Source organism: Corythoichthys intestinalis, chromosome 10 (genome assembly GCF_030265065.1).
Source record: "Corythoichthys intestinalis isolate RoL2023-P3 chromosome 10, ASM3026506v1, whole genome shotgun sequence".
Taxonomy (NCBI): Eukaryota; Metazoa; Chordata; class Actinopteri; order Syngnathiformes; family Syngnathidae; genus Corythoichthys; species Corythoichthys intestinalis.
In genome coordinates, this window is record NC_080404.1 from 57,010,938 (window position 1) to 57,032,805 (window position 21,868).

The window sequence follows — 21,868 nt, forward strand, 5'->3', positions numbered from 1 at the left end:
TCCCAAGGAGTGGCCGTCCACCAAAGATGATGCAAGAGTTCAGCGCAGAATACTCAGAGGTGTAAAAAAGAACCCTAGCGTGTCTGCTAAAGACTTACAGAGATCACTGGCAAGATCCACTATCTCTGTACACACAACAAAATATAAAACCAAGTAAAACTATGACCAAGAATGGTGTTCATGGGAGGACTCCACGGAGGAAGCCACTGCTGTCTAAAAAAAAAAAACATTGTTGCTGGTTTAATGTTTGCAAAATGGCACTTGGACACTCCACAGAAGTTTGGGAAAAATATTTTGTGGACTGATGAAACCAAAGTTGAATTGTTTGGGAGTAACACACGTCATGTGTGGAGGAAAAAAATGGAACAGCTCACCAGCATCAACACCTCATCCCAATTGTGAAGCATGGTGGAGGGAGCATCATGTTTGGGGCTGTTTTCTACCTCAGGGCCTGGACAACTTGCAATCATTAATGAAAGAATGAATTCAAATGTTTTACAGGATGTTTTTCAGGGAAACTGAGGTGTCAGGGACGCGGGCAGGCAGGCAGGATGTGTGGACCCAATTGCAGGGAAACAAAAAGCGAGGCAGATAGGGCGGTGCAAAAAATGATTTAATTAAGGCCGACAGAAAAAACAAAGTACAAACCAAAACTGAGGTGATTCCAAAAACAGCAGCAAAGAAAACTCAGGTTACTAACAAAAGGCTGGGTATCAAAAAACTTACTTGGAACACGAGGGCTTGGAGAGACATAGACGCTGACACTGACATAGACAATGACGCAACAAGGAGTGACAAGGAACTGGGTCATTATATACGCAGACAAGGGGTAACGAGACGAGGAACAGCTGGGTAACACAGGTGGATGCAGATTGCAGGATACACTGGGAAAACACACACAGGTGAGAGCAATGGGTAATCACAGGGACAAGTCACACAAGGGGAAACCAAACACAAAACCTAACAGAGGCCGTCTGTCAGACAGTTGAAGCTAAAAAGCTGCAACAAGACAATGATCCAAAACACAGAAGTAAATCAACTTCAGAGCGGCCAAGTCAAATTCCAGACTTGAATCCCATTGAGATGCTGTGGCATGACCTAAAAACAGTGTTTCATGCCAGACATCCCAGGAATCTGACTGAAATACAGCGGTTTTGTAGAGAAGAACGGGCCCAGATTAGTCCTGATCGACGTACCTGAGCGACAGCTACAGGAAGCGTCTGGTTGAAGTTATTGCTTCCAAAGGGGTGGCAACAAAATATTAAATGTGATGGTTCACTTACTGATTTTTTTCCCCCTTCTGTCATTGTTTGCATCCTATCCTCATTAAAATATGACAACCTATAAATCTTTGGGTGGTTTTAGTAAAAGCAGACACTTTTTTCATTTGTGTGATTTTAACAAAGATCAGCTCACATTTGATGATTTTATCCAGAAATGTGAGAAATTCCAAAAAGTTCAGATACTTTTTCATACCACTTTATGTGTTTAGTGATCATCACACACTAGATGTAACTCGTAGCGTCAGCGTGGCATTTGTGTTAGCATTAGCATTTAGCGTGGCGAGGGTCATCTTTAATTTTGCATACTAATCTTACTTCTAAACATTGTTGTTTTCGTCAACGATGACGATAGCGGAAATATTTCGTCCACGAGCAATTTTTCCATGACAAGACGCTAACAAACTGAAAACATGTCTTGGGAGACTAGAACGTAATGAGATGAAAGTTAGTTTTTGTCTGACGAGACAAGAACAAGATAGTTTCCGTCATATGCTAACAATGAGTGACATTTTCTTATTGTACGTGAAGTAAGCCTGCATCACAACAGTGTTCAGTTGTGTCCATATAGTTGTGTATATATGTATAATTTTTAATATTAATACAGAGATGAGTCAATATTCAAAGATCCAGAAAATTCATCAGCTGCTCAGTTTTATTTAAAACTGTGCAAAATGAAAAAAAAAAAAAAAAACAAGAAATAAAATCGACTGAACTGTAAACAGAAGCTTAACAAGCTCAAAAAATCCAAAACTTAGCTTAATGGCGCATTTTGAAGTGACTAAAATATGACTAATACCGAGTATGAAAGTATTTTCTTCTAAAAGACTCAGACAAAAATTAAAAGGGCTGCCATAACAACACTGCTTTTAAATATCCGTCCTTTATACAGTATCTTTATCATTTGTAGTTTTAAGCACTTACCCTGACTCTGGCGACAGGCTGGACAGCCTGTTCGTTCTCTCTCAAAGAGCCTACGTACACCTCCTTCTGGAACAGTGGCGGGTTGTCGTTGACGTCCAGTACGTTGACACGGATTCTCCCTGTCGTCTCTTCCCCTCCCCCGTCCCTCGCCAGCACAGTCAGAGTAAATCGACGCATCAATTCGTAATCCAAGTTGCCTCGCAGAATCACCCAGCCAGTCTCAACATCTAAGGAAAATCTGTAAGAGAAGACTAATATGTTGTCCACAATCTACAGTGCCCTCCATAATTATTGGCACCCCTGAAAAAGATGTGTTTTTTAGCTTCTAATAATTTCTTTTTTTATACAAATATGGGACCTTAATGGAAAAAAAGAAAAAAATCCAACCTTCAATACAAGCACATTCATTCAGTGGGGAAAAAATCCCACATAAAGAAAAAAATATTTGACATCAAATAATGTGTGTCACAATTATTAGCACCCCTGGTGTTGATACTTTGTACAACCCTCTTTTGCCAACAAAACAAGGTCTGGGGACTGAGATGGCCATGGGAGGAGCTTGATTTTGTGTCTGGTGAACCATTTCTGTGTAGATTTGGCCATATGTTTAGGGTCATTGTCTTGCTGAAAGACCCAGAAACGACCCATCTTCAGCTTTTGGGCAGAGGGCAACAGATTTTGATTCAAAATGTCCTGGTATTTCAAAGCATTCGTGATGCCATGCACCCTAACAAGGTTCCCAGGGCCTTTGGAAGCGAAACAGCCCCACAGTATCACTGACCCACCCCCATACTTCACAGTAGGTATGAGGTGCTTTTCAGCATGCGCATCTTTCGTGGCACGCCAGACCCACTTAGAGTGTTTGTTGCCACAAAAATCTTTTTTTCCATTAAGGTCCCTTATTATTTGAATTAAAAAAATATATTAGAAGCTAAAAAACACATCTTTTTCAGGGGTGCCAATAATTATGGAGGGCATTGTATTAAGATTGCATTTACAGTTATGTTCAAAACTATTTAACCCCCACAGTAGATAAGTTTGACATTTGTTTTTCATCTGGTTTTTAATCACATGAAATAATGACATGTCAAATAGACAAATACAACTGAAATAACAAAAATATTTTTTTGAATATTCCAATTCATGGCCTTTCTGTGATTACCTTATTGACAAAATTATTCAACCCCCCCCTTAGTCCACATTGTATTTTAAATTTGCAGAATTTCAAACATTTTTACCTGAACAAAGACCTCGTCTCATCAAGATTTTGTTTACCGTAGCAGAATTAAAGCTATGATAATGATACAGTGTAGTGTATTTTTAGATGAATCTTACTGGTCTGGCTCATCGCTGAAGTAGTAACGCACGATACCAAATGTGCCAAGGTCCCCATCTGTAGCCTGTATAATAAAAAGTAAAATAAAAAAATACAAGAAAAAAGTTTTAAGAATTGTGATTGTCACCAAGCAATTAGAATATCGAGCAATTAGATGAAATTAACTTATGATGACACAGAAAATCAAGCTATGTTTAGCATATTTGGTCCATAGCTAGAAATTTCAATAATGTACCTGCACATGCAGGTGTTTATTAAGTCATCCTTTCACTCTAAATGTAACTTGTAGCATAGGCGGAACATTCGCGTTAGACTTAGCTTTAGCGTGGTGAGCATCCTATTAAACTCCCACTTGTTTACATTTCATCATGACGTCGTGGTGGGTTTTATTATTTGAAAATGATGCTGTGTTCTTGCTGTGTGCGTCACAAAAAGAAGTTCTGCGTACGTTGCTCGGAAAAGCTCTGTTTACATAAGGCGGCCGCTAGCTACATTCACTAAGAAACTAGCATTGTACTTCGCCATATTTACGTAAAATGAATGCTAACTGCACTTTTTTTTGTTGTTTTTTTTTTTGCTTTTAACCACAAATTGAGACTGTTTTACGTCCATATCTATAATAAATTTGGGGATTTATTGGTAAGCATTTATTCACAATAATTTTTACAGGAAAAGCTCTGTATACATAAGGCGGCTGCTAGCTATATTCCCTAACAGACTAGCGTTGTACTTCGACATATTCATGTAAAATGAATGGTAACTGCACATTTTTTTGTTGTTGTTGCTTTTAACCAAGAATTGAGACTGTTTTACGTCCATATATATAATAAATTTGGGGATTTAAGCATTTATTCACAATAATTTTTACCGGAAAAGCTCTGTTTACATAAGGCGGCACCTAGCTACATTCCCTAACCGACTAGTGTTGTACTTCGACATATTCACATAAAATGAATGCTAACTGCATGTTTTTTTTTTTTGCTTCTAACCAAGAATCGAGACCGTTTTACATCCATATCTATAATAAATTGGGGAATTTTAAAAATTATTCACAATCATTTTCACTGGAAAAGCTCTGTTTACATCAGGTGGCAGCTAGCTACATTCACTAACAGACTAGCATTATACTTCCCCAATTTTACGGAAAATGAATGCTAACAGCACATTTTTTTTTGGTTTTTTTGCTTTTAACCAAGAATTGAGACTGTTTAAATCCATATCTATAATAATTTTGGGGATTAAAGCATTTATTCACAATAATTTTTACCGGAAAAGCTCTGTTTACATAAGGCGGCACCTAGCTACATTCCCTAACCGACTAGTGTTATACTTCGACATATTCACATAAAATGGATGCTAACTGCATGTTTTTTTTTTTTGCTTCTAACCAAGAATCGAGAATGTTTTACATCCATATCTATAATAAATTGGGGAATTTTAAAAAATTATTCACAATCATTTTCACTGGAAAAGCTCTGTTTACATCAGGTGGCAGCTAGCTACATTCACTAACAGACTAGCATTATACTTCCCCAATTTTACGGAAAATGAATGCTAACAGCACGTTTTTTTTTTTTGTTTTTTTTTTTTTTTGCTTTTAACCAAGAATTGAGACTGTTTAAATCCATATCTATAATAATTTTAGGGATTAAAGCATTTATTCACAATAATTTTTACCGGAAAAGCTCTGTTTACATAAGGCGGCCACTAGCTACATTCCCTAATAGACTAGTGTTGTACTTCGACATATTCACGTAAAATGAATGCTAAGTGCACGTTTTTTTGTTTGTTTTGCTGCTAACCAAGAATCGAGACTGTTTTACATCCATATCTGGAATAAATTCGGGGATTTTAAACATTATTCACAAGAATTTTCACCGGAAAAGCTCTGTTTACATAAAGCAGCTGCTAGCTACATTCACGAACAGACTAGCATTGTACTTCGCCATATTTACGTAAAATGAATGCTAACTGCATGTTTTTTTTGTTGTTGCTTTGAACCAAGAATTGAGACTGTTTTACGTCCATATCTATAATAAATTTGGGCATTTAAGCTTTTATTCACAATAATTTTTACCAGAAAAGCTCTGTTTACATAAAGCGGCCGCTAGCTACATTTACTAACAGACTAGCACTGTACTTCAACACATTTACATAAAATGAATGCTAACTGCACGTTATTCTTTTTTGCTTTTAACCAAGAATCGAGACTATTTTTCGTCCGTATCTATAAAGAACTCGTTTATTCACAAGAATTTTCAAAGAAAAAAAGCTCTTTGTCTGTGATTCCACTCGGTCAGCTTTGATGGCCTCGCCAACAATGCAGGTCCCCTATTCATCGACCCCACGCCCTGTGTCTTGTCAATACATTATTAAGTCTATGGTTTGTTAATCGGCCGATTTTTTGGGTTAATCACTAAAAAGCCCAAAATATCGGCCAGCTGATATATCGGTCGGCCCCTAATTTGTTTCCATTTATTTGTTCATTGTACTTGATACATTCATTTACATAATGTTTGTCTTTCCGACTTCATTTGGATAAGGTTACATAGTGCAGCTCTCAGCTTCTTCTCTGAAGCGAGGTCATCAACAGATAAAGCATACATATATGCCTAGTAAAATTCCACTTTCAAGTGAGCCACTTGATGGGTTAACATGTGGGCCTCCCAGTTCGCATAGCAAGAAGTGCATGGTTTGAAGGCACTTGGGCATTCAAGGACATTTTAATTTACATTATTTAATTGTCCAGTTCTTAATAACTGTATTTAGTCTAGGTGAAGATTGCTTTCTTATTGTTTTCTGAATTGTGCGTTGTCATCTCCTGTTCATTAAAGAGAATAAAAGAAACTGTGAGACAGGAAAACCAACTTTTTTCTTCTTCAGGACCAAAATCTTTTTCCATTCTAGAGGTAGTGTTAAAGGCTGCAGCTCTCATTGTTTTCTTCACACTCTTTAGCTCAAGCGAATAATTTCACAGAGAGCTTCCTTCACATCATCCCGGATAGTAAATCAATGTTTCTTTTTAATGTCCAAATCCCTTTGTTGTCAAATGCACTGAAGCACATGCTGCTAACTTGCAAAGAGGGACACCAAATACATAAGAAGTCTTTAGAACTCCAGTCAGGTTCTTTTATTAACCTCTGAGGCTTCATCTGCCGTTTCTTGGAGAGCTCAACTCAACTCATTCTCTTTACTTTCTCTTCATCCCTTCTTCTCCCACTCCTCTTTTATCTTCGCCCGTTCCTTCTGTCTTTACCTTCCTCTCTCCGCATTGCATCCTCCAACTCTCACATTCTCCCCGTGCACTCCCTCTACATATCTCCTCTGCACACTCTTTCCCCTTGATGCTTCCGTCTCTCTTTTGCTCCCTCTCTCTCTCAGGTGAGTGACAGGCCCATAAGTGCTCCAATGATAGCAGTGGGGGTGTTAGCGTGACAGCTATCGAGGCGGCGACAGAAGCTCCTCTGGGGAGCTATAGTGCCCCTCTTCCCTTGGCGACAGAAAAGGAGAGAGGGGTTCGAGGTTAAGAAGTAAAGGCGATAGCCATCTTTTCTTTCCCTCCTATCAGTCATTAACTCTCATCCTCTGAACAATCATCATGACAGTGTGGACAAGTCACTTTGCCAACTGCAAGCCAAAGACTTTCAACTTCGGATGCATAAGAGCCCACTTTAGGTGACGGTAAAGATCATTTTGTGTAGGATATAATGACAATTTGCCCTTGTTGCTATCCATTATCTCGAAATAAGAGATGCCATGTGGCACTTTTTTTTGCCATGTGGCAAAATGGATTTTGCCATGTGGCATTTTGTCTTTGCCATGTGGCATTTTTTCTTTGCCATGTTGCATTTTTTTTGCCAGGTGGCAAAATGGATTTTGCAATGTGGCAGTTTTTCTTTGCCGTTTGGCATTTTTTTGCCGTGTGGCAATAATGATTTTGCCATGTGGAATTTTTTTTGCCATGTGGCATGTTTTTGCCATGTGGCAAAATGGATTTTGCAATTAGGCATTTTTTCTTTACCATGTGGCGTTTTTTTGCCATGTGGCATGTTTTTCTTTGCCATGTGGCAAAATGAATTTTGCCATGCGGCATTTTCTTTTTGCCATGTGGCATTTTGTCTTTGCCATGTGGCATGTTTTTCTTTGCCATGTGGCAAAATGAATTTTGCCATGCGGCATTTTCTCTTTGCCATGTGGCATTTTTTCTTTGCCATGTGGCATTTTTTTTGCCAGGTGGCAAAATGGATTTTGCAATGTGGCAGTTTTTCTTTGCCGTTTGGCATTTTTTTTGCCATGTGGCAAAAATGATTTTGCCATGTGGAACTTTTTTTTTGCCATGTGGCATGTTTTTGCCATGTGGCAAAATGGATTTTGCCATTAGGCATTTTTTCTTTACCATGTGGCATTTTTTTTGCCATGTGGCATGTTTTTCTTTGCCATGTGGCAAAATGAATTTTGCCTTGCGGCATTTTCTCTTTGCCATGTGGCATTTTTTTTGCCAGGTGGCAAAATGGATTTTGCAATGTGGCAGTTTTTCTTTGCCGTTTGGCATTTTTTTGCCATGTGGCAAAAATGATTTTGCCATGTGGAATTTTTTCTTTGCCATGTGGCATGTTTTTGCCATGTGGCAAAATGGATTTTGCCATTAGGCATTTTTTCTTTGCCATGTGGCAAAATTGATTTTGCAATGTGGCATTTTTTCTTTGCCATGTGGTGTGTTTTTGCCATGTGGCAAAATGGATTTTGCCAAGTGAAAAAATTGATTTTGCTATGTGGCATTTTTTCTTTGCCGTGTGGCAAAATGGGTTTTGCCATGTGACACTTTTTTTTACCATGTGGCAAAATGGATTCGGCCATGTGGCATTTTTTTTGCGGCAAAATGGATTTTGCCAAGCGGCAAAATGGATTTTGCTATGTGGCAAAATGGATATTGCTATGTGGCATTTTTTTTTTTGCGGCAAAATGGATTTTGCTATGTGGCACTTTTTTTTTTTTTTTTTTTTTTTTTTTTACAATGTGGCAAAATGTATTTGGCCATGTGGCATTTTTTTTTTTTTTTTTGCGGCAAAATGGATTTTGCCAAGTGGCAAAATGGATTTTGCTATATGGCATTTTTTTGCCATGTGGCAAAATGCGTTTTGCCATGTGGCATTTTTCTACCATGTGGCAAAATGGATTTGGCCATGTAGCATTTTTTCTTTGCTATGTGGCACATGGCAAAATCCATTTTGCCACATGGCAAAAAAAGGCCACATGGCAAAATCCTTTTTGCCACATGGCAAAATCAGTTTTGCCACATCGCAAAGACAAAAATACCACATGGCAAAATCTATTTTGCCACATGGCAAAAAATGCCACATGGCAAAATAGTACGTGTAGTCCCGGGTTGTGACATACTTGACTTTCGCGATTTCTTTTTTGCGACATTTTGTCTCCAGTCGTTTTTTTTCTTTGTCTCATAAATAGTAACTTATTGTACCTCACAGTATCTTATTTTTTAATTTATTAATATGACGTTTTCTGTTGTCACTAAATATGAAGTTATTCAGCTTTACAGACATCTAACAAGGCAATTGTGCTTTTTGAAGCTTTTGACTTCCTTTACTTTTGACAACTGTAACACATATATTTACACTTTATGTTAAAAAAAAAAAACACGCATTTTATCAATAAAACACTTAAAACAAAACAATTGGTGTTCAAACTTCCATCTAGTCTGCTTAACATGTAAATTTAATAGATTAAATTAGATGAATTTGCCTAACAAAAGTTCACTAGCTAAAATGCTACAAATACTAACATATTTATAATTCTCATAGCAAATTACTCACACGTAACTCCACAAACTGCTTTAAATTTGCTTACAAATGCATACACAAACATATTAGCTGCACAACTGTCCTTTATTCATGTCAGACAAGAGTCTGCACCTCAGTCATAAGGCGACAGTCCATCCAGCCCCGACTCTGCCACCAGAGGGCAGTGTATCCTCCATCATTAAACAAAATACAATACTTTTGGACTTTTTGCGGAGTTATTTTGTAGGGGTACTTAAAGGGTTAATTCCGATTTACGCGGAAATTCGGTTAATGTTGCCTGCATAGGAACAGAACTCATTTGTAACCTTGGGACTACCTGTATATTAGGTCTGTGACGATACAAGTCACGGTTCAGTATGTACCTCGGTTCAGTGCGGGTTCATTACAACAGGAAACGTACACTCATATAGGTGAAATAAAAAAAAAAAAAAAAAAAAGTAAAAAGTGTGACCTATGTTATTTTTTCTGAAAAAAACGTCACATTTTTTATGTCAAAGATGTGATAAAATTTGTAATGTAATTAGGGCTGCAGCTATCGATTATGTTAGTATTCGATTAATCGATGAACTAGTTAGTTCGAATAATCGGTAAATGTATGTAAATGTAATGTAAATGTAAACACTTTCAAAATAAACCATTACGCCACTTTAATTTAACGAATACTCGAGGCAACAAAATTTAATTTGAATATTTTTTCTAAATGAATACTCAAGTTAATCGATTAATCGTTGCAGCACTAACTGTAATAATGTGTAGAACATGAAAAGTAATGTAAGTTACTGGTAAGTAAGTTACTGAATTACTTTTTGGGAGAAGTCATTTGCAACCGTAACTAATGACTTTAAAAAAAAAAAAAAAAAGATTAACAACACTGGTAGTACAAATATAAAATGGCTAAAATATCCACTGCGCTAAAGCATTACAGTCAGCATTCTTTAAAGAAAAAAAAAAAAAAAGTTGTTGAGGAGTTAGTGAACAAAAAGTCAGTGAGCTGCTGATTGCCAATATAAACTCTCAAAAAACCCCACAGGGCCTCAGGCACTAACTACAAAAGAGAAATTAGTTTTCAGCTGACCAGTTTGGTTAAATGATGTGTTTCTTTCCATCAGAGAAGGGAGGCCAGCAGGCAAACACACTTGTAGTATGTGTGTATGTCTCTTGATACATAAGTGTATGTGTGAGGCCACGAGCCTGATAATGGTGATATACGGTATTCGATGTGATCATGTATATGGCTGTTGGTAATGAGTTTGGGTGCATACTGTATAAAGGGTGTTTGTGTGTGCGTGAGTGACCACACAGGTGCACATCATTATCGGGAGCATTCAGTGATATATGGAACCCATCAATTTACACTAAAACATGCTCGAAAACTCACCAAAATGTGCACATACATGCGGCTTGGCGTAAATTTGGCCTCAGTGGCTCCCCCTTGAATTTTTCCAAAGAACTGCACCAAAAAGTAGTCTTGGACCCATATCCCAAACCCAACAGAATGTGAAAAAATATGCGAATTTGAGACATTGGCACCGAAGGAGTTGTTTGGACCCTCCTCAAAATTGGTGAGACTGTTCATGAGACATACGAGATCTAAAGTTTGCCATGTGGCATTTTTTTTTTTTTTTTTTTTTGCGGCAAAATTGATTTTGCCAAGTGGCAAAATGGATTTTGCTATGTGGCATTTTTTCTTTGCCATGTGGCAAAATGGATTTTGCCATGTGGCATTTTTCTTTGCCATGTGGCGCGTGTTTGCCATGTGGCAAAATGGATTTTGCCATGAGGCATATTTTTGCCATGTGGCATTTTTTGCCAGGTGGTAAAAGGATTTTGCCATGTGACGTGTTTTTGCCATGTGGCAAAATTGATTTTGCCATGTGGCATTTTTTTTTTGCGGCAAAATTGATTTTGCCATGTGGCATTTTTTTTTCCCGGCAAAATTGATTTTGCCATGTGGCATTTTTTCTTTTCCATGTGGCAAAATGGATTTTGCCAAGTGGCAAAATGGATTTTGCTATGTTGCATTTTTATGCCATGTGGCAAAATGGGTTTTGCCATGTGGCATTTTTTTTACCATGTGGCAAAATGGATTTGGCCATTTGGCATTTTTCTTTGCCATGTGGCACATGGCCAAATCCATTTTGCCACATTGCAAAAAAAAAAAGGCCACATAGCAAAATCCATTTTTGATAAAAATATGCGAATTTGAGACATTGGCGCCTAAGGAGTTAGTTGGACCCTCCTCAAAATTGGTGAGATTGTTCATGAGACATACGAGATCTAAAGTTATCAAAATAGTGAGTTTTCATTCATGGACCTGACCTAGGCAGGGTGCCAAAGTCAACCTTTTTTTTTTTTAGCAACACGCGAAAGTCAGTAAATGACTAATAACTCACTGATACCAGCTTCAGTCTTTTTCATATCTGGCATGGATGAGAAGTATCCCAGCCTGAACACGACTGCATTGAAATATTACCCATTAGGCCTGGAGCCATGACGACCTTTTGTTCACCAGTAAACGGAAGTAGATTATTTCGGGGATTTAGGCTGCTTATAGAGTCACGAAATTGGGCACTTGGTCGAATTGGCGCAATAGCGTAGCGTACGAATGCTATTTTTAGACCGTGACGTCGCATCGTAAAGCGAAGTGGGACATTACAGACCTGCCCTCGCATAGCAACCATTATATTTCTGCTACTTTTCTCCGGTAATCTTTCAAAACCCCGCCAATTACATTTTGTCCCTCAACTTTGATCCCTAAGCGCTAGCAGAATCAGCTGCATTGAATATAATATTTTTTCTTCATTCTTGTCAAGTTGATACATCCTTCACTGATACCACACACATCATTTTGTAGTTTTTGAAAGCACATGAAAAAAAACAACACTCACAACAACAGGAACGTAAATACAACTGTAGTTGCATCCTAAATGAGACAGCGTCTCAAAAACTTGTCAACTTAACACTGACTTAGGTGGTGACAGACTTAAGTTCAGTCTTGATTGATGCTGATTGCCATTGTTGTCTCCATATGTAAAAATGAACATTACATCACGCTGCGAAGTGCTGTATCGCTTCTATTCACTTGTGGCAGTTGGAAAGGGTCCACTGTTCGGTTTCGGCGGCTATAATTATTCTAAGCACATGTGAAGTGGTAAAAAATAGCCTTTAACTCCAAAGTAAAGAAAAGGAGCAAAGAAAAAGGTGGGGGACTGTTTTGGACGCACAAACTGGAGATCCAGTTTGAGCTGCCAGTGAAAAGGCTTAAAGCAGCTGGCAGCTTGGTGTTGCTGAAAGGCCTTCATCCTCCCCCTCTCTTTCTGTGTCTGTCCTCAATGATGAAGGAATGAGATTAGAGAGTTGTGACTACACTGAAGACGCACACTGAATAAAAGGGACAAAGTGGTAGCTGCAGTATCGCTGAATGATGAGGGAGCAGAACTGACGTCAAGACATGACAAAGTCACAATAGACATGTTTAACATACAGCCATAACTGGGACAGGGATGTTCTTTGAAAGGTAACATGCCACATGATTAAACAGCACACCATCCCATTTATTTGATCTGTACTGCGTGCCTGTGTATAGGTGATACCTTGTCACAACTAATAATAGATGGGCTTTCTTTCCTTTTAACCCTTAAAAGTTATCTTAATACAAACTTTTACCCTTGATGTACGATGCCCACCATTGCTCTTCACACTGAAAACATTTCTTGTCACAGAATAGATTGTAATTCTCTTAAAGTTGTTTAGCATATCTCGACCAACAGACTGACCAACCAACAGACAACCAACCAACAGAACCAACCGACCAAGAGACCTACCAGTTGACTGACCGGCCAACCAAACAACCAACCGACCGATCGATATACAGACCAAGTGATCTACCAACTAGCCGACTAGCAAACCAACCGACCCACTTACCAACCAACCAGCTAACCGACCGACCAACACAACCATCCACCCAGCCAGCCAACCAACGTACAGACCGACTGACAGCCCAACCAGCCGACTAGAAAACCAACCAACCAAACCAACTGAAAAGGCACCTACGAGTTGACCGACCAACCAACCAACCAACCAACCAACCGGTTGACCGACTAACTAACCAACCCACCCATCAGTTGACCAACTAACCAACCAACTGATTGATTGATATACAGAACTGACTGACCAACCAACCAACCAACCAACCAACCAACCAACCGACCCTCTGACAGACCAACCAACTGACTAGCAAACCTGCCGACCAACCAACCAACAGACCCAAATTATCAAGGGACCTACCAGTTGACTGACCGACCAACCAACCGATATACGTACAGACCAACTGACTTACCAACCAGCCGACTAGCAAACCCACTGACCAGCTAACCAACCAACTGGCCAACCAACTGACTGACTGATCAACAGAACCATCCAGCCAACCAACGTACAGACTGACTGACCATTCAACCAGCCAACCAGCAAACCCACCAACCGACCAACCAAACCAACTAGCAAACCTGTCGACTAACCAACCAAAAGAACCAATTTACCAAGGGACCTACCAGTTGACCGACCGACCGACCAACCAACTGACCCACTGACAGACCAACCAACTGACTAGCAAACCTGCCGACCAACCAACCAACCAACCAACCAACCAACAGAACCAATATACCAAGGGACCTACCAGTTGACCGACCGACCAAACAACTATCCACTCATTTCTTTATTCTATTTTCATTCAATGTCAACAGTCATACATAAACAAAATTCAAATGTGACCAGTCAGTTTTATAATTTTGTTCAAATTTTCGTCATTTTTTAAAAACACTTTTTGTTCAGCCATGGTTTTTGTAGTATCAGTCTGTGTCTTATTTTGTTTTTCCATTTGAAAGATTTACTGGTTTCTCTTTTATTTCGAACATGAGATTAGACCAAATTCATCCATAACAACAATATCAACCCCTGAAAGCTGCAGAAATACATAAAATCTGCCCTTACTCTAATAACATCTATGAAAGGGGTTGGGATGTTGCTAAAGTCACAACAAAACTTCAATTTTAGTATTTCACAGTTACCCTCGAGATGGCCGAAAATCAACAGCCAAAACGCACTCCCCTAATTGGAAAGCGACGAGAATGATAAAGGCGCCATCTTTCAACCGCTCAATTGCAAAATTACCCTGATTTCTACTAACATTAGAGGCTCCTAATGTCTACAGTCCCCAGAGTAAAAAGAAAAAAAAGAGATGAAGCGAGAGAGGAATGTATTCAGACAAAAGAGTAAATCACAATAAATATTTATACAGATAAGTAACACTGCAAAGCATAAATATTAAACAGTTCTGTTTGTGTGTGTGTACTTATGTGTTTGGCATAAGTGTCCATGGGGATGCAAGAGTGGGCACTACAAAATGCATCAGCTACCTCTGTACATCAGCTCCGATCAGATGAGCAATGAATATTAACCTAAACCAAGCCTTTCAGCAACATTATCAGATTGCTTGTTGGGCACTTTTGAGAAGAGCTGGCAACAAGATGCATAATTCCAATTAGCATAGGTATAAAGCATTGTATAAACATTACCCAGACAGTCCTGACTAGACCCTGTTTGAATTTCTCACACTACAACACTGGGAGAGTTCTCAGCTACAGAAATGAACCTCTTGACAATAATAGCATTCATTGTGTTGTCAAACACACACGTGAAATGACATATAACGCTTATTGTATGGCTCTCTTGACTGTGAAGATGCATATAATCAATGGAGTATACTCAAGGGTCCAATTTTCATCTGAATTCTCAAATTCAACAATACTTGACTATTTTTTTAAAACCAATTTATGCTGAATCATCTAAAAGGACTGATGTCACCATTAGGAGTGGGAACCTCAGGGCACCTCACGATACGATACGATTCGCGATACAAGGCTCACGATAACGATTATATCACGATACAGCGATTATCGATATATTGGTCAGAAATTGGATACATGACATTCTACGATACAACTGTTGAAACGGAAAAAAAAAAAAAGATATTTGAAAATAGAAAAAATACTGTTTAAGTCATTTATTAAACAGTGACACCTTTTCTGTGCAACATTGCTGTAAAATATAAATCTACTGCAAATTGTGCCCCTGCACATATAGAGGAAACCAACCACGACCACTGATATCGCTTGGAGAGATCATGATGAATGGCACCCTTAATTTCTTTAAAGTTTTAAATCTTTAAAAAAATAAATTTTAAAAAAGTGCCGTAGGTGTCAGCAGTTGAGCTTGGAGTGGGGCAATGATAAAATTGGTGGGTCTTTTCTTCGTATATGAACTTTGTTGCTTGGTTTGAGCACTTCCGCTATCTGCTTCAGCATTTAAGATGTCAGACTTGCTCAGTCACAGTCTTCCTCACCTTAAAAACAACAAAATAAAACAAAAATATTAGCTACTTCTTAGCGTTTGAGTTGAAATCCTGATTTTTTGTGTGTGTTGGAAGTATTGAATTAAAAAAAAATATGAATTGAATGTATAGAAATTAAAAATTCAATAATTGCCTATTTTTAATATGTAGGCTACATCAATAATTACCTATTTTTAATATGTAGGCTACATTAATTATCATGCACATCACTTTATATATCTTGGAACCTATTCAAACCATTTTTATAGCTTATTGTATCAAAATGACAGTAATAACAGTTTGTGTAGTAAACTAGATGGAAATTGGTTATCAAATAAATCGGTAAATTCATGTGGGCTTGTTCGATATTCATTTTCATCCAGTTTAGGGTCCTGGTTTATTTTATATCATTCAACACCAAATGTCATCAAAATAATACATGTAAATTAAAAAGTCAATTACATTGCAAAACTTTCTTACCTCAAGTGATGAATGCGAAGCAGGGAAGAAATCAGGTGTGCCCTTCGTCACCAGCTCCCAGTGAACCTTATTTTTGTTAGACAATTGTTGCATACAGCAAAGTCCTTGTTCACCTTACTTCCTTTCTTGTTGGTGTAAAATCTAAAGTGTGTCCCCATGTGTGATTTGTGGCAATATTTTTCTCATTTTTTCCTCCACCGTTCTCACGGAGCTTTTTTATTTTTTCAACCCACTTGGAGCTGCCTCTCTTCTTCTCTAGACAACTTGTGCGCACTTTACCCTCACCGCCACTCCCGAGCGCCCCTCGTGGACCGCCAAGGAATTGCTCAACAAACATTGAGCAGTTTACAGCATCCATACTCCATTGTATGGCAAATATGTTAAATAAAAGTATCGATTCTTGGCGGGAGCATATCGATAACCCATCGGGTTGCAAAATATCGCGATATATCGCTGTATCGAGATATTGTCACACTCTTAGTCACCATTAACACTGGAAGTCCCGGGTTTTTTTCGGGGCTATGACGAAATACCAGAAAGGTGTCAAATGACCCAGATACCAAACTGAAGACTGGGCTTTGTCAAACAATAGACCACTCAAAGAAGCAAACAAGCAGGCCACCCCCCTCCCCCCTTACACACTCCTGTGGAGTCGCTGCCTAGGTGTGAAGGGGGGGGGGGGTTCACTCTGGATAGCTGCTATTAGCATCTTGAATATAAGAAACGGGTGGACTTCTTGGTGGGTCTTGCAAAGGAATTGACTCACTCATGTGGGCGCAAAGAAGGGGCAGAAGGAAAAATTGCTTTGGCAGCAACCTCCAACACCTAGCCCCGCGAAAAGGGCGAAGTGTCATATGTCACCACATAAAAAAATGTTTTGTTTGTTTTTCATGACACCGTCCTTTGTACAGTAGGCAAACTGTAGCTTTTAGAAGATGTAAAAAGGTTGTCCTCCCGATTGCCTGCCTGAGCGTTCCACTGTCCGACAAGCAACAACTGTTTTGTCCAATTGGACAAGTCTATTCGGAAGAGAGAGAAAACGACTTCTAAAGGTGTTCATTGACTCAGACAACCATCCAATGGCACCTTTCTGTCTCCATACAGTTTACACACACATACAATATATGTGAGACATACTGACAACGGTATGCTTCCATGCATGAAGTAAAAAAAAAAAAAAAAAAAAAGAAAACCTGACTAGTATGTCCCATTCGGTTTACACAGAGGATAAAACTGGAAGAGTTGAAGGGACAAGTAAACACTTAAAAAGAAAAGTCACATCCTGTCAGTAGTTTTGTCTACTGTATGGTGGCTTTTTCACCACAACCGGTCTTCTGGTCTTTAAGGTGACAACAGGCCAGCTAGAATAATGCACTAATCCAATTTTTTCGTGTTTTGCCGGTCTGAACGTAACAAGTCGCATAGAAGTGGACCATTTCGAATCCAATTTGGGTCACTTTCGTATGTGTTTAAATCCAATCTGGGCACTTTTTTCCAGAATGTTGCGGCGGTCCGAACTGTCAAGTCTCCCAAATCGGATTTCAACAATGCAGCAATTACGTCTGAAAAGAGCGACAAAGACAGAGCTACGATAGCGGTGTAGCTGTGCACTAGCCTTAGCGCCTAGCTTGAACGCAGCTTTTGGGGAAGTAGTGGGCTTGATAACAGTCATAAAAAATGAAAATGGGTTGTTGATTAGGCTGAGAATGTCACGGACCCGACAGGGGAGGACCACAAATGCGTCACGTTTTCAACAATTTATTGAGAGTCAGATTCAGAGAGCTAGGTAGGCAGGTAACAGGCAGGCTTCGCAGACGGTCTGACAGAGTGGAAGTGAAAATCTGGGCTTTAAATACACAGGTAGATTGCTGAATGCAGCAGTGCTATTGGCTGGGCTGTGAGTAGGTGAATTGAGGACAGGTGGGGATAATTGAAGGCAATTAGTCAATGCTGCAGCAGGGGTTGAGGCCATGACAGAGAATGCTTGGTTTTCTCTCTGCTCCAAATGAGTGTAACAGAGTTATTATGGATATGTGAGATTCCACTAGTCCACATTAGAAGGCACAATAGCGCCCACAACTCATGTGGTGACTATAAATAGCTGGGCGCGCGGCAGATGGCGCCAGTTGTAATTTGTGATCAGCAAAGGTGAGTTGGATAACATTGCTAAGTTGCTATTAGCTTAGCGCCAAAGAGCTAACCATTTCAATTATTCTTTAGCATGTTGTGGCGAGGCCTGTGAGAGTGACCAGCTCGCATCGTGTACGTGTGTTATGCAGGAACAATTATTATTGTTCTTTATTTGTCCATGCCAGTTGTAATTTGTCATCAGCAAAGCATGTTGTGGCGAGGCCTGTGAGAGTAACCAGCTCGCATCGTGTACGTGTGTTATGCAGACAATAAAAAGTTGAAACCATCCACGTCTCCTGGAACTAAATTAAAATACAACAGAATGTAGAGTCCAGGAGTTCGACGCTCCAAATTGCAGCAGACAAAGAAAAAGGGGCTACACTGGTGCCGTGACCCGGATCGGCAGTGAAGGTTTTCGGGGGGTGAGTGTGACGGGTTCACGCAAGTCAGCGTGTGTGAGGCGGTGCGTAGAAAAACCTTCCCTCAGATGCCTTCAAGTAGGGATGCTAACGGCTGCGCCGTTGGCTCGAGCTTTATTGGCGCAGTGGTTAGCGTCCCTGCACTGCTGACGTGGAGCGCGGTGTGGGTTCGCGTCCCAGCCTGGTCAGAGAGGTGTGAGCGGATCGCGTCAGGGCGCGACGCGTTTCAAACCAGTTACATTGGTGCCGTGACCCGGATCGGCAGTGAAGGTTTTCGGGGGGTGAGTGTCACGGGTACATGCAGGTCCGCTTGTGTGAGGCGGTGTGTGGCTCGAGCTTTATTGGCGCAGTGGTTAGCATCCCAGCCTGGTCAGAGAGGTGGGACGCGGGGCGCGGCGCGTTTCAAACCGGTTACATGAGCAATATTTCAAGATTGCTTACATGGCTGGGAGTCGGAGCAAACTGTCCGTACGTGTGCCTTGGACCGCGAATTAGTGTGCATGCTTGATACTTGAACGGGCTCAATGGACAAAGGCAGTCTGAATGGGCACGCCAAAAAAACATAACAAAAAAATCGGAATTGTGCATAAAAGGGATCCTGTTTTTAAGACAAGTAATTCTCAAAAGATAAATGTTAGTATGAGTTATAATAATTTGATATTAAAATCCCTCTTAATGTTTTTGTTTTAATAAAGTTTGTAAAATTATTCTAAGTGATAGGTCGCCATTCTTGTTACGTCGCAGTGCGTGACGTCACTGGTCCCGTTGCAGTAATTCCAGCGTGTCACTCTTAGCTTTCCCAAGATGGCTTCAGTTCTACCCTTCCTATTTGAACCAGATCTGAAAAATGAAGAGCAGGACAGCACTGTCGGTCGTTCACAAGACGAGCTTCAGGGAAAAATGCGTGCAGCAAATACCTGATAAGACAAAAGTTGGGCAAAACTGCTGATGCGAGAGAGTCCTGTTGGGAAGTCCGGTTGGGAGCGAGAGTGTATGCTGACCGGTTTTATTAGCGGATATTCAAGGTAAGCATATTGCGTTTTCAAACTTATCCCAATATAATTATGTAGATTGTTAGCATCCAGAGCTGTCGTGTGCTTTCCATACAGTACAGGCCAAAGAGCACACCTTGTGTAATCCATGTCTTGTACATTGTAACGCGTGGTAGCTAGGATACGTGTATAAAAGTACCAAAAAGGGGAGAAGCTTCCACTTATGCACATTTATTCACAAAAAAAATAATATTTCCACCTTGACCACTCTTCACTCGGGAGCTCGGCAGTACGCAAACACCCGTTCCCTGACGAACTCCAACATTGTTGTAAGGTCCACGTCAGAGTCACTGTCGTCACTGTAGCGTGCCATAGTGCTTATTATTATTTAGTATGATTTGGGGAAAACTCCCACGAAGAATAGTCAACAAAAAAGATAGCAACAGTAATCCAAATCCGCGTTTTTTACTCACTCGAAGATCCAGGAATTAACAACATATTTTAGTACAAGAGAACAATTGTGGTTTATTAGAACCTACATGTATTTGAGTCAGTGCTTCTCAATTATTTTCTGTTACGCCCCTCCAAGGAAGACGTAAATGTTTCGCGCCCCCCCCAAACTCTGCCGCCACTGTAAATAGTATCATTTGTCTATAATATTACTATTATAAGTACACCTCTCTCTCACATTGTATCCTTTTTTTTCTATTAGAGAAAATAACCGAGATCAACTTATAAAGTATAACTTTATTAACATTGTTTTGTTTGTAACAGAAAAGACTTAACGCACATCAATTTGCCTGAGTTAAAAAAAAAAAAAAAAAAAAAGTCACATCCAAACTGTAAAAATACACTCAAGGTAAATTTTTGACCATTTTATACTGAAAAATAAAATCAGTAAATAATAACAAATTCAAATTGATTAGAAACATGAACTCATGAGGACAATATGCCCAAAAAATTTGACGGAAAAAACAAAACTGAATAGAAGAGGGAAAAAAAGGTGTCTTTGGACAGAAGGACAGTTTTTATTTTCGCTACTCGGTGCTCACAGTTCACCTCCAGTTTGCAATGGTGTGGGGTTATTTTGCACTGAGCATGCTAACAGTGCTCACTGGTTTACTGTTCTAACACTGACATAGCGGGACGATTGTTGGCAATATTCGGCACGTTTTCGCTGAAAAACCACCAAGCGGCTTATCAATGAGATTGGGGTCTAATATCTTTAAGTGGCGTCTTAATTGATTTGGCTTCTGGCTGTCCGCTATAATCATTTTTAGACACAGTAAACAGTGGTCTTTCCTCATCTACCACTGTATTAAATGTCAAAGCCAAAAGACAAACTGCCCGAAAAAAGCGCATTCTCGGCGGCCGAGGGAGAACCGTAGGTGAGGGCGGTCGTCGTGACGATCCCAAGCCAAAAATGGCACCTCTCGGGCGGACACGTGAGAACCGGAGAAGACAGTGGGTCGCTGCGTGAGTCCGGCCGGAAAACGGCTTTCGAAAACGGCGCACAGCTCTTCATATCTCTCCTCTGTGTGGTCTTGCTTACTTCAAAAATACTGCGCGCACTTTGAAAATGAGAGCGCCACTGCCACCCACTGAGTGGATGTGCAAGTACACTTTATTCTAGTAAAAAAAAAAAAAAAAAAGCATGTTCCCCGAGGTCACACGTGCCACCCCTGGCATCGCTCTGTGCCCCACTATTTGAGAAGTACTGATTTAAGTTAAAGGATTACTTTAAGACCTGCGGTATGAGCCTCGCCTAAGTTTCACCTACCGCTGCAAGTAATAATTCCTGATGATCACCACAAAGACATGGTGAGTGACAGCCACTTGTTTAATCAGACAGCAGCATGAAAATAAACCGCCCGCTGCATTCATTGCATCACAACGGTTGTAACTCACTGTCTAAATTACTAATGAACTAAATTATGACAGAGCCACACTGGTAAACAAATCTGTGCAAACACATTACTGGACAAACACACACACACGCACAATACTAGATTGTAATCATGCGGGCTAACTAATAGAGCAAAGCCTGCAATGACACTGTCTCATTTTAGCCATGTGTTGACTTTGAGGGAGTTGAAGGAG

The 21,868-nt window shown here is 39.8% G+C and overlaps 1 protein-coding gene across 6 annotated transcripts in view; it reads right to left on the reverse strand.

Moving 5' to 3' along the window:
* Positions 1 to 21,868, reverse strand: part of cdh23 (cadherin-related 23) — a 494,731-nt gene that overhangs the window by 200,473 nt on the left and 272,390 nt on the right. For all 6 annotated transcript variants that reach the window (XR_009064688.1, XM_057848926.1, XM_057848928.1 and 3 more), the window contains 2 exons: positions 3,540 to 3,604; positions 2,205 to 2,442 (listed from right to left, as the gene is read on the reverse strand). Coding sequence is in view for 5 of the 6 variants with exons in the window: in XM_057848926.1 (XP_057704909.1) it covers positions 2,205 to 2,442; positions 3,540 to 3,604 (303 nt within the window). In the remaining variant the exon portion in view is untranslated. The remainder of the gene's footprint in view (positions 1 to 2,204; positions 2,443 to 3,539; positions 3,605 to 21,868) is intronic.